This window comes from Botryllus schlosseri, chromosome 13 (assembly GCF_051294905.1).
Source record: "Botryllus schlosseri isolate E-star chromosome 13, Bs_hap1, whole genome shotgun sequence".
In the NCBI taxonomy this organism is placed as follows: Eukaryota; Metazoa; Chordata; class Ascidiacea; order Stolidobranchia; family Styelidae; genus Botryllus; species Botryllus schlosseri.
Window position 1 is genome coordinate 24,574,467 of NC_137248.1, and position 12,762 is coordinate 24,587,228.

Here is a 12,762-nt window from a genome sequence, read left to right on the forward strand (position 1 = left end):
CGCATAAAAACTGACAAGCAAGTAAAATACAGGAAATATATTTCCCAAATGAGAGTCATTATCTGGGATTATTGTTTGTAGCGCCAATATAGATTTCACGAAATCAGAACGGATCTTGTGGCTGTTTTCTTCATAATGCATTATGATATTAGCATTTCAAGACTATTATTCTGCTATAATATAATATACACGTCTTTGCAAAGATTCAAATCATGCGAATAAAAACCATGTAAATGTACGAGAAAAACTTTGCATCATGCAAGACTGCACCAGGTTTATAGGTTACTTATGGAGAAAGAGAGAGAGAGAGAATCTTTATTCGTATACGTTACATATCAACATAACACTACACAAATGTAACAGTGAAATGTGACATGCAAGGTAGACGGGAGGCTCGATATGACATAGTCTTCATGGCACAGTAATAAAATGATGCACAGGACATAATATTATCCTATCGGTCACAGTGAGCGCAATGCAAACTTGGGCAGCAACATTCACAACAGCTAAAACAACTTCCAATGCTCGATGTACTGACATGGCCTAACAACAGACAATTTATCAATATAATTACATAGGCATACGATAGTGGTGGCCTGTACATTAGGGTTGTTCAAAAATAATTTCCTTTTCAAATTTCTCTTTGATTAGGATGCTTAAAAAATGCTGCATATCGAATTTGGGTGATTTCAAAATTCTACTACGTCTACTTCATGAAATTGTCACGTCCGGGTGTCTAAAATCGATGCATTTCAATTGGGCTCAATTCCAACCCGCAGAAGCAAAGTTATTGGAATAGGTAAATGATAGAATTCACCGCAGTAAATAACTTTTTTTTTTTAAATCGAAAATTTTCTAATCCAATAACAATAACTCTGAAATTGAGCCAAATTTGTTATACATCGTTTTTGTTGAGAACATGACAATTTCATGTAGAAGACATATTAAAACTTGTAATAAAATAGCAATTATAAAAAAATTATTTTTTAAATAGCTCCATTTTTTCTACTCTTATAGCTCCGCTTCTACAGGTTAAAAGATAGCCAAACTCTATGTTTATGGACAACCTATCCCATTTATCAATTAGCCAGTGAGATTTGAAAAAAGGCGATTTTTGAACAACGCTACCACGCATTTAGTTTTCAGTGAATAAATAAACAATATGAACATATTTTTTCGTGTAATCCTGTGCATTCCACTGAGGTCATGGATGCGCAATAAGTTAAGTATTTGATAAAGGAAGAACAGTATTGCTGATGAACAATGGCGATTGTTTATGATAGTTTTCGATGGTCCTTTATTGAGACAATCATTTTGCAGCAGAATTTCGTCTTCTGTCTTTTATTACTCTCGTCGTTCCCAGTATGACACAACAAACAAATATGATTCCCGAACCGATCAAGCTCATGACAGACGGAATGTGTCCCAGGATTAAGACCTGGAATGGAAAATGCGTTTACATAAAGTGATCCTATTACTGAGGCCTGAGGGAATTCCTACAAAAGAGAGATAAAGAGACGCTTAGGAGTACAGAACATCATAACATATTTGAATAAAATATTCATATTTATTCCCGAAGCTTTTCGGCTGACCCTCGTCAGGGGATATCTCCATGTCAACGCTTCAGTTCTCTCGTTTTCCTAACTTTGTATATTTTCTGTGTGACGTCATAATTAGTGATATATATTGTTGTTGAACATAGTTATTCGAATCCTCGCAATATTGCTGACGATATCCCCTGACGAGGGTCAGCCGAAAAGCTTCGGGAATAAATATGAATATTCTATTCAAAATAGAGATACAAAAACATGCTATTATCGTCCCATATCGGTCCAACCAGTGGTCAGTAACGAAGTACTTCTACTTTTTCAGAGTAGTCCTACTTGTGCTACTCACTCAACTGATTATGTTTTCAACTACTTCCTCTTTTCCTTGAACCAGGGTTGTAATGACTCGACTCGAGTCACCATTTTCTGATGACTCGAGCCATTTTCTCAAATTACGGAAATGACTCGACTCAAGTCAGGGTAAAAGTGAGAAAAATGAGTGTATTATAAATGCGCACAGTTCGATATCACTATAAAAAAGCTATAAAAATTGGTTTAAAAATTAATTTAACTGGAAACTGAGCAATCAACGCAATGACTTGGACTCGAGTCATAAGACCATGACTCGGACTCGACCCTCTGTTTGCTTCCTTGGACTCGAACTTGACTCGGTGGTGAATTGAAAATGACCGGACTTGACTCGAGTCAAATCTACAAAACTGAGATTGACTTGTGACTCGGAGCCTTTTGACTTGGTTACAACCAGAGGTGGTCAAAGTAGTCACCGTCGCTACTCAAGTAGAAGTAGAAGCAACGCCGGAATTTCTACTCAAGTAGAAGTAGGAGTGGTGGTTCACAAGTAAGTGAGTAAGTAGGTATTCTACGCTTATTTGTGCCTACAAAACTGAAAACTATCAAGTAGAAGTAGAAGTAGTCCGAAATCATAACTAGGCTACTTAAAAAGTAGTCTGAGTAAGAAAAATCTACTTCAAGTACTTTAAAAAGTAGAAGTACTTCGTTACTGACCACCTCTGGTTACAACCCTGCCTTGAACAGATGTTAGGCAAAATTACATAGGCTACATTTTACATTTTAAAAAATTTTGACACATCTCGGAAATTGCTACTTCTACTTGAGAAGTAATTAACACGTCGACTTGAGCAGCAATACTGACAACTTTGACCCCATATGATTTCGAGACAAACCATCAAGGGGGAAACGTAGGTCAATACTCATAACTAGCGATTTCATTATGTTCTTGACTTGATTACAAAATAATACTATACACCGGTACATTTTAATAATATATTCGTTATTTAAATGTATTAACACCCGAAGCTTTGAGGGTTTCGGTGACAACCCCTGGAGAGTGCCAGCTTCAAAAGGGTAGGGTTTTGATATATAACTACATCATGAATATATTATTAAAATGCATATTTAAGATATGTAGGCTACCCCAGCCAGAAAGCCTCATCAAATAATGATACATACCGTACCTGCATAATGTAAGCGATTATCACTTGTATTGACCTGGCGACTCCGACCGTCGCTGCCCGTTCATATCGCAGTCCCAGTATCAGGAAAAATTGTCCCACAATTCCAAGCACGCCGAGAGAGAAAAAGAACAGTAAATCTCCAGCGCATGGGTATGATACGCCTTCCGAAAATGCAATGATCGGGAAGCAAATGACGCATCCAAACACAGAAAAATAGATTATATTCACGGCAGCATCGGTTTTACCAAGTTTTCTAATTGTGAGCATGCTCAGCGCTTGGCATAGAGCGCCTACCAGACCGATGAGCACTCCGACGGGATTAACAGTCTTGTAACTCGATCCACGGAATATAAAAGCGGGTCTTGCGATCAGCACTACTCCGAACATTGAGGCGAAACATAGAGCTATTTCCACAACAGTCAATTTCTCTTTCAGAAATATTCTCGCCAATAACGGTAGCATTATTGTCGATGTAAAAGCTATCGTGACTGCGTCTCCAACATCCATCATTTTAATGGACAAGTAAAGAGTCGATACGCACAGAGATCCGAAAAGTCCGCGTAACCACAAAATTTTTCGCAAACCATCAGGTCCCAAGATGTCGACGTCGTTTCTACGATAGGTCACAATCGGCAAGAGAATCAATATCTGAACGCCAAATCTTGATAGAGAAAGCGTGTAAACGCCAACGTCCTCGATCAGTTTCACAGCAATCGAGCTGAGAGAGAAGAAAAAACACGCGAGCATCGTAAACGCAATTCCGAGACCAGGAACACGCTTCGTTTTCACGTCCGTCACAGAGATGTCAACTTCACTCACATCCATAGCTTGATTCTCAATTATAAGAAGCCTGACAGTAGTCAAAATATTTCAATCCTCATCCAATCTTTTCTTGCTTGGATCAATTCCGAAATAGCGGTAATGTTGCGATAGTTAATAGCTCTGAATTTTCAATAATCCTGTGAAGGTTCACTCGCCACGTAAGGGCACGAAATATGAATATCAAATTCGTATCATAGATGCGCGGTGACCGGTTTTCACCTCGGCATGTGGATGCAGTAAAGAACTTTGAACCATAAATTGATATTCCTCAGATTTGATTTCGTTTGTTGCATGACGTCTTACCAAGCTTTCTTTCCATGAGATCCATACAAACACTTTGCATTTCTGTTACATACAACCAATAATATTGGAGTCATAATCTAAAATCTAGGTTAGTGTTTAAGGTTGATCTGTGAAATCGAATATGCATGGATGAATGCTTCTGCACTTAGCTCTTTAAAATTATTTCAATGCCAGAAGCGGTAAAATTAGCACAATCGATTGTGCATCAACGCTCCTTCAACTAGCATTGAATGCAGACCGACAATGAAATTGCTTTTAATGGATGAATCAAATCGGTACCGGTAATAAAAGTCAAGGTTTATTTTAACAAAGATTACAACCGACACCTGAAATATTTCAAAACTGTAAACATTAATTTGATAAGTAGTCTATGATGATTGGAATGGTGATGCTTTCGGCTATCTAGATAATGACAAGACAAACTCACAAAAAAGATGGGTCATTATCCTAGTCAGGTTACGTTACCGGTATTTGTGAAGATGCATCCTGCAGCTTCGAAAGTTCAAATATCTCAAGTGTATTATATATATAAAGATATAATTATATCAAAATGTTTTAGAGCTATAGGCCTACTCATCCATAATTTTCCTGAAACATTTTTGGAATTTTAAGGGGTTATTAACAATTGCCGATCTAACATTTCGATGAAAATATCAACATGAATGGAATATTAAAAAACCAATCTTATAGGCCTAGGGGTGATTTAGACATGAATATCAATGAAAGGGTTCCACAGGCTGAAAGGGCTGGGAATCACTGCCATGCACTGGCTTCCTAAGCAAAATAACGAATACGGTAGATCAGTTTACAAAATATAGATACACATAGTAATTTCTGAAATACATAGATACACAGTCATAATAATTTCTGAAAAGCAGGTCAAAATTCACGCCAGTTCCTTAGGTAGGGACATATAACACATATGGCAAGGTTATTATTCAAAACCACCCAATAGGCAATGACTTACATAAAATGCATATACACAACTATGCCATATATTCTCTGTGAACCTTATTGCTAGCCTTCAATTACCAATAGCACTGATGCATAGATGAATTCATATTCGTAACGAAAGGAAAACATAAGTTTTAATATCATTCAACCTTATTGCAATATCCCAGAAACAAGACTCAGATCAAATTGTAGGCTAGAAATGAGGATGAAGAAAACTCAATACAGATATATTGTTAAAGGGAGAGGAAGCAAGTTCGCTGACTTGGCATGACAATCCACACCTTTGTGTTTGTAATGAGAAGTGAAAACCAATTCTCTATCATGTGAAACTAGCCCAGCACATTCAGAAAAATGATATCCGGCAATACTACACCTAGTAATTGAATATAAATACCAAGCAGAATGACAATTGCAATATCCAACCAGATGTGTTATTAATAATATGGACAACAGTAGCACTCCATGCAGTTTGGTGACATCATAAACCAGTTAGCCAATGAATTAACAAGATCTACATTTGAAGTAACATGTACTGCGTACACATGCATTATTGTTAGTGATGAGTGACATTTGGCAGAAGTTCGAAGTGTATGCGAACAGTGTTCAATCATAACCACTTCAAAACACCAATGATATCAATAGCAACTCATGAAAATACTAGTTTGATGGTGATTATGGTGAGTGGTGACTCACAGTTTTATAGGACAGCAGTTGCAATCAAAATGCATTCTGAAGCATTACAATCATTAGGAACTCTTGAAAATCGTGTAGGTTTAAGAAGCAATGGTAAGGAGTAAGGCATGGTAAAATCTAGTAGACCTACATGATTCGATTCTACATTGAGAACTAGGATTTGAGTCGAATCAAGTATTTGAGTATTACTCACTATGACGCCGTAGCAGTATGAATTAGTAGAAAGTTCAAATACGGTATTGTCGTTATTACCTTTTATGCAACAGCAAACAAAATAATGCCTACATCACAAAAAGATAATTTCGGTAATTTTTCGACAATAGGCTACTTATTCATTGGACTTTGGGACAATGCTGCTGTTCGATCACGACTTCTCAGATGTCATTTCCACTAACGTGTGTAGCTTTATACTAGCCCACATATTCGTATGCTGCGATACGACTAATCGGGGTTTCAAGGCTTCAACAGCAGGAAATATAATTCATGTTGATAAATTACCTATTAATGAAAAAGAGTGCATAATTGCAGTACCGGTACTCGAAAATATTATTTGTTACTACTCGACTCGAATCATTAAAATTAATACTCAATTCAGATTTGAGTACTCGAATCATCTGGTGGAGGGTTCAAGATTATTTAACGCCACTTTAAAAACATCATGCATGGGTGAATATAGAATGAAGGGACGAGAGTTTTGTATTAGTACCAGTCGGGCTATTACCAACACCATAGGCCAAGAATCCCTATCGTTTATTTCGATCTTTTTGAAATTTCCTGATTCCAATACCAATGCTTGTCAACAAGACCATTGCCGCTCCGATCAGACTCGTAACATTGGGTAAGTCCTGCAGCACTACAATCTGGAATAGAGTGAATTTTGGTAAGTTGCGATACTCTTCATATCTTCAGTGTAAACCATCACTCAACAGACCAAAGCGTTGCAATATCAACAAAGAAAGGTGGTAACGATATCATGATGAGTTACTGAGTCACTGTCGGATTTTTGTTAACAGGTAGTGCTCTTGAAATAAGCTACATCTACTTGTAATTGAGTAGAAATTTCAAGTGTTACCTTTACTTCTACTTGAGTACGGTACCAATATAATCAGTACTTTGAGCACCTTCAGAGATTTCTGCAAAGCTTATTTTTAAGAAAGTTTTAACGCAGAAGGAAATTATGCAAATATAAACCTTACATTTAATAAATAATGACCAATACTGCGGCCAGTCACCTTTTCCGAGTCGTTTGTAGTTTGAATTACATGTCGTGTAGTTTGTCTTTTTTTGTGTGTGATGATGAGGAGAATTTTTGTCTCTTTCTCTCTGTGTCTGACAAATGCACAGATTTTTTACATGGAGGTTAATTTCACAATTTTAGATTGCGCAATGCACATAAAAAACAATCTATCACATGCATTGTGATACTAAGAGTTATTTATGGTAACTGATGATCAGAGATGGTAAAAGTAATCAGCATTGCTAATCAAGTAGCAGAAGTAAAAGTAACAAGTACAGGGAGCGATTTCCAAAACATGTCGAAACTAATTCAAGTGGATACAGAAAATATAGATTTAAAAAGTACTGTAGGCTACTCAAGTAGTTTCAAAAAGTAGGCTATATTTGGTTGAGACGACATATCCTTTTAGTAGCCAATCAAACAGAGCTTATTTCGAAATTGCAGGGAGCATCTTCACGACTAACACAAATTGACTATAATGCCACAAGAAATTTGTGCAATTTTCGAAAATATATTCCGTTTTCGCTTGAAAACGTGATGGAAACATATCCCAAAACTACTTTCTACTTTTCAAACTACAAGGCATAAAAAGATAGTAGTTTTCCTACAAAAAGTGTTGAGCCGTGATGGAAGTAGTCAAAACACATACCCCTTTTTAGTTTCACAAGAGTGAGTAGTACAAGTACAAAAAACCTACTTGTGTACTACGAAAAGTAGAAATACTTGTATACTGACCAACTCGGCCGATGATGAAAGAAAGATACACGGTAAGCACTAACCTGCATGATATAAACGAAGATAATCTGAGACGACTTTAAAATAGCGACCGTTCCGGCTCTCTCCGTTTTCGTGGACATGGTGAGAAAATACTGTCCAACAACTCCGATCACACCCATACACAGTATGTACGGCACCGAACCAATGCAAGGAAATTCAAAAAGATTTTGGGCAATAATCAAGATCGTCGCGGTAGTCACGGTGCCACATATGGAATAATATATCATATTTAAAAACGGGTGAGTTCCGGGTCCCAACTTTCGCAAGGTAACTATGGACACTGTCCTTAAAGCAGCTGATATCAGAGCATAAATCGTTCCAAATCTTTGCGATGATTCCTTGTCGTAGGTGTCATGAAATAGAAAAGACGGTCTTGCTATCAACGTGACTCCCACTAAGGCTACAATTGCAAACACAATGTCAACGGCAGTGAGGGATTCCTTTAAAAATATTTTGGACACGATCGGTATCAATACAAGGCTGAGGTACGTGATAGTCACGGCGTCACCTAAAGGCAACGCAGCTACTGCAAGGTACAGAAAGATTAAATTGGTGGAGCCGGCAAAACCTCTCAACCACAGAGTTCGACGCAGATTCGCAGGCCCCACAATGTCCACAGTTGTTCTCTTGTGGAACATGATCGGAAGTATAATGAGGAATTGGGTGCTGAGGCGGAAAAGAGTGATTTCAACTCCGTTGACATTGGCCATTTTCACCAGAAGAGCGTTAAGTCCTGAGCAAATGGCAGATATCAACCCAAACACGATCCCGATACCGATGAAAGTTCTTCCTTTCTTCTGGTCGTGTTCAAGCGGGGGTTCATCTTCAACGGGTGTCATCACATTTTTAGATAACTGTATGAAAACATGGGTGTGTAACTATTTCATAACTTAAAATCTCAAACAAGTTAAAATATTAGCATCAGGGCGTTAACTTATGTAATTTGACGGATTTAAGTCTTTTGTGCAAAAAATAAAGAAATTGTAAGCGTAAAAATGATTTTTAGGGACGTTGGCGATATCTGATTTGAATCGTGTCACCTAATGGCCTAGTCTGCCGAAAATAATTCGTTACTATTACATTCAAGATAAACAGTAACAAAAATGCAATGGCTGTCACGGCAACAGCAATCTTCCAGTTATGTACCAGGAACGTGCTATTCAAATTTAATATACCTACAGATTCTCAAACGGACAATTGTTAAGGATATACTGCATTTGAATTTCCTTTCTGAAAAATTGCGGAGATAAACTTTATACAATTTATACCACAACCGTACTGTCATTCAAACACGTCAAGAACATGCAGATTGAACAATATCTTAATTTATATTTTAATTGAGAACAATTTTCCGTTAACACTGTGCATGATTATTGCTGATTCCAATAAATTCAATCTCATACGCATACCCAATGGTCCCTCTAATTTTTCACGAGTCTGCGCGCACTCATCAACTCGCTGCTCGGTCCCTTGGACAACAGTGCGTATGGTATAACGACTAAAAATAGTCATCACTTCGCATTTTTCGTGCGTAGGTTAGATTTTTTGTGCGCGGAGACCGTGTCAGGTGTCGGCACTGAGCAATTGCGCACGTGCTCAGCTTAGTAGAGGGAACATTGCTCATACCATTTGGCTTTTGACTACATCCTTAAAATTTTGCAGTGGCTGACCTTCTCATAAGTATTCTCGACTGTCTGCAACTTAAACAAATGGGCTATATTTTGCATAACCTTCTCTAAAGATTTGCCATACACATACTCCTAAATGTGATATTGCTATACCGTGCAGGCGTGCACCATATCATTTTCTGGCAAGTTCAATATATGTTTGTAAAGCAGATCGAATTTCATTGAAACTCTCCCACTACTAGATCCATTTCAGTAAGATTCAGTAAGACTTGAATCTAATGCCAAAAAGTCACATAGTCAGCAAATAACGTGACAATGTCACAGCATTGTAGAACGGTACCGTAGTACGGGTATTTGTATCGCATTGTTGGGCCCTGTGGATATAAAGCTGTATCAGCTGTACCAGCTGTACCAGCTGTATCAGCTGTATCAGCTGTATCACTCTGTGGATATAAAGCTGTATCAGCTGTATCAGCTGTATCACCCTGTGGATATAAAGCTGTATCACCCTGTGGATATAAAGCTGTATCAGCTGTATCACCCTGTGGATATAAAGCTGTATCAGCTGTATCACCCTGTGGATATAAAGCTGTATCAGCTGTATCACCCTGAGGATATAAAGCTGTATCAGCTATCAGCTGTAACACGGCTCTATCAGCTGTATCACTCTACCTGTATGGAATCTGTGTCTTGTGTTCAAACAATTCTTGATTTTTTTAATTACTTTTAACTTTGAGAATCATCGCTGCTCCCATGTTATAGACCAGGGGTTCTCAACCTGGGGGGCGCGCCCCCTTTGGGGGGTGTGAAACATCTGAAGGGGGGCTCGAAGAAGCGGTCACCTGAAAAATGGAGCGCAATTTGCCTCCAATGCAGGCGTGTTTCTCTCTATATAGACCCAATTTCATATTTTTTATTCTCTCATCAACATTCATTACCGACCATACCACCAAACAATCTGTTGGGGTTGCTAGCATCCCAGTTGGATTTTGTGATATGACGATAAGGGGGGCGTGAATGACGATACGGGGGGGGGGGGCGCGAAATTTTTCACTATCAAAAAGGGGGGCACGTCAAAAAAAAGGTTGTGAACCACTGTTATAGACAAACCGTACCGAGATTCACCCAGGCATCACTCTGCAATTAGTATCAGGTCTATATCATGTCTGCGATGCGCGAAATAGTCTAGTAGGCTGTCACACATTTAGTGAGTCAGCTCTACTCGCGTACACGCGCGAAATTTCTATATTTCATGATTGAGTCGGTCAATATATGATCGGGAATTGCATATAGATTGCTATCAATTTTTATAACGTCTCTCTGCTCACGTAATCTAATTTAGGCTACCGGCTGCTGGTAGAGCTGAGTGAGGTGTGCTTGAAAAGGTAGGAGCCCTCGAATAATAATTAATTAAACATCTCCGGGTGTGTATACCCGTTGGCAGAACGAAACAGCACTTCGTCAGGCTCCCCAAAAACCTGGAATCTTGGGCTCTTATACGGTGATAAAATGTCCCCCATCACGTTGTTCACTTTATTGCCACGAAATTATTGTTGTAATGTTTAGTAAGCCAGCGTGAAGCGCAAAAATTTTCAATAATTCATGATAAAATCGGCCTATAAGATCGAGATACAGCTGTGATACAGCTGATACAGCTGATACAACTGATACAGGTTTATATCCACAGGTAGATACAGCTTTATATCCACAGAGTGATACAGCTGATACAGCTTTATATCCACAGGGTGATACAGCTTTATATCCACAGGGTGATACAGCTGATACAGCTGATACAGCTTTATATCCACAGGGTGATACAGCTGATACAGCTGGTACAGCTGATACAGCTTTATATCCACAGGGCCCATTGTTGTGGTGCAATCGAATTGTTTATCTACGAAGCAAACGTTGCGCAATCGTATCACGTGACCCGTTACGAAATTCGGCCGATCGCAGTTCAATCATGCGAGCATGACTCAAAAGTCAGCTGGTCTCAATGATATATATACAATGATTGGAAACTGCCACGCCCCTTAACGCTACAAGATAGATTCCCGGTGAAATCAGTCCGTCGCGGGATATGCTTGAATAGAGGTACGGGATTGCGTATGTCGACTGTGGGGGAGTGCTGCAATCGACCTTTCTGGCGTACTAATTCACTGATTTTCCCCAGTTGGATTGGATTTTGTTGGATTCTTGAGCATAGTGAGGCAGTGCTGCATACTAGGATGTAATATAACTTTTAACAATGCACATTTATCAAAGTACCGACTAGCTGTGAGGCATTTTAGCATCGGTTGCAACCATGCATGTACGACACAGCCTAAATAATTGATAGATACTGTGGGTGAGCGTCAATATAGATGTGCAGAACCTAGAAGGATTGTTAAAAGAGGATTTTAAAATATTCTGGCAGCATTTATGTCACCTGATTTTTTGAAAGAGAAGGGTTGATTACGATAATTGTGTGAGCAACTAAGTTGTTTTATATAGTATATATTGTAATATTGTGGGGCCGAAGTCACCAAGGGCCGAGTTCACTGGCAACCATAATATCAGTATAGAGACTGTACCTTCATAATATAAAATCGGAACTAATCGGAAACTATCATTATACTGATTGGTAAAATGCTAACATATATAACTTTTTACCGGGTCAGGCCGTTGAATCCACATCAATGATGAGAATCGGCATTGTTCCAAACAATATTCCATCGGCAAAATAATGCACTAGAATGACATTGAGGATAATCACTCCATAGTTGGTATTGTTCACATCGACCTGGCGTGATATGTCGTACTTCTCTCAATAGTTGAATCTTTCACACCGGGGTGTCAGAAAACGTCTACCAATGCCAATTTATTCAAAATATACCTGGTAAACGTTTTGGCACTATGATATAAACTACAAGTTGTGAAGTGTTCCCCATGAATTGCCTGTAAACCTTGAAAATTAACAAGGAGTGCTCGTTAAGATTGATAGCTGGAAGGATTGTACAAAATAGATGATTTATGCATTTGCGAGCAACATTCTATGGCGTGTTATTCATTGAAAGGTTAGGATATGATTTTGTAACCTTCGTCATTGTATAGTGTGTACGTCTGTGGTATTTTATGTATAACCTTCATAACTTTTCGCTATTTGCATCACGCTTTATGACCTGAGCATGAGCATCAACTTGCATTTGTATGTACTGCTGCCTCGAATACCCAGGTTATTTCTCCAGCAATGTAACTCCACAATCCTCAAATGCAAAATCTCTCTTGAATATGCACATTGCTCATATATATTGCATATGCGGTAG

At 38.5% G+C, this 12,762-nt stretch overlaps 4 protein-coding genes across 5 annotated transcripts in view; 1 reads left to right on the forward strand and 3 right to left on the reverse strand.

Moving 5' to 3' along the window:
• The window catches only part of LOC145453684 (cilia- and flagella-associated protein 43-like), a 252,286-nt gene that overhangs the window by 98,057 nt on the left and 141,467 nt on the right, over positions 1 to 12,762 (reverse strand). The window lies entirely within an intron of this gene.
• Positions 1 to 12,762, forward strand: part of LOC145453690 (uncharacterized) — a 94,212-nt gene that overhangs the window by 60,860 nt on the left and 20,590 nt on the right. The gene's annotated exons all lie outside the window — the stretch shown is intronic.
• LOC145453695 (solute carrier family 35 member G1-like) lies at positions 23 to 6,308 on the reverse strand. 2 transcript variants are annotated; one of them, XM_080331671.1, is made up of 2 exons: positions 3,044 to 6,298; positions 23 to 1,438 (listed from the first exon to the last, which is right to left on the reverse strand). In XM_080331671.1, the coding sequence occupies exons 1-2, from the start codon at positions 3,866 to 3,868 to the stop codon at positions 1,310 to 1,312; spliced, it is 954 nt and encodes a 317-aa protein (XP_080187797.1). In that variant the 5' UTR covers positions 3,869 to 6,298; the 3' UTR covers positions 23 to 1,309. The 2 variants fall into 2 exon arrangements, with proteins under 2 accessions (XP_080187797.1, XP_080187798.1); XM_080331672.1 differs by having other exon boundaries at positions 1,271 to 1,438; positions 3,039 to 6,308.
• Positions 4,275 to 9,288, reverse strand: LOC145453696 (solute carrier family 35 member G1-like). The gene is made up of 2 exons (XM_080331673.1): positions 7,832 to 9,288; positions 4,275 to 6,675 (listed from the first exon to the last, which is right to left on the reverse strand). Exons 1-2 carry the CDS (start codon positions 8,666 to 8,668, stop codon positions 6,559 to 6,561), a joined length of 954 nt encoding a protein of 317 aa, XP_080187799.1. The 5' UTR covers positions 8,669 to 9,288; the 3' UTR covers positions 4,275 to 6,558.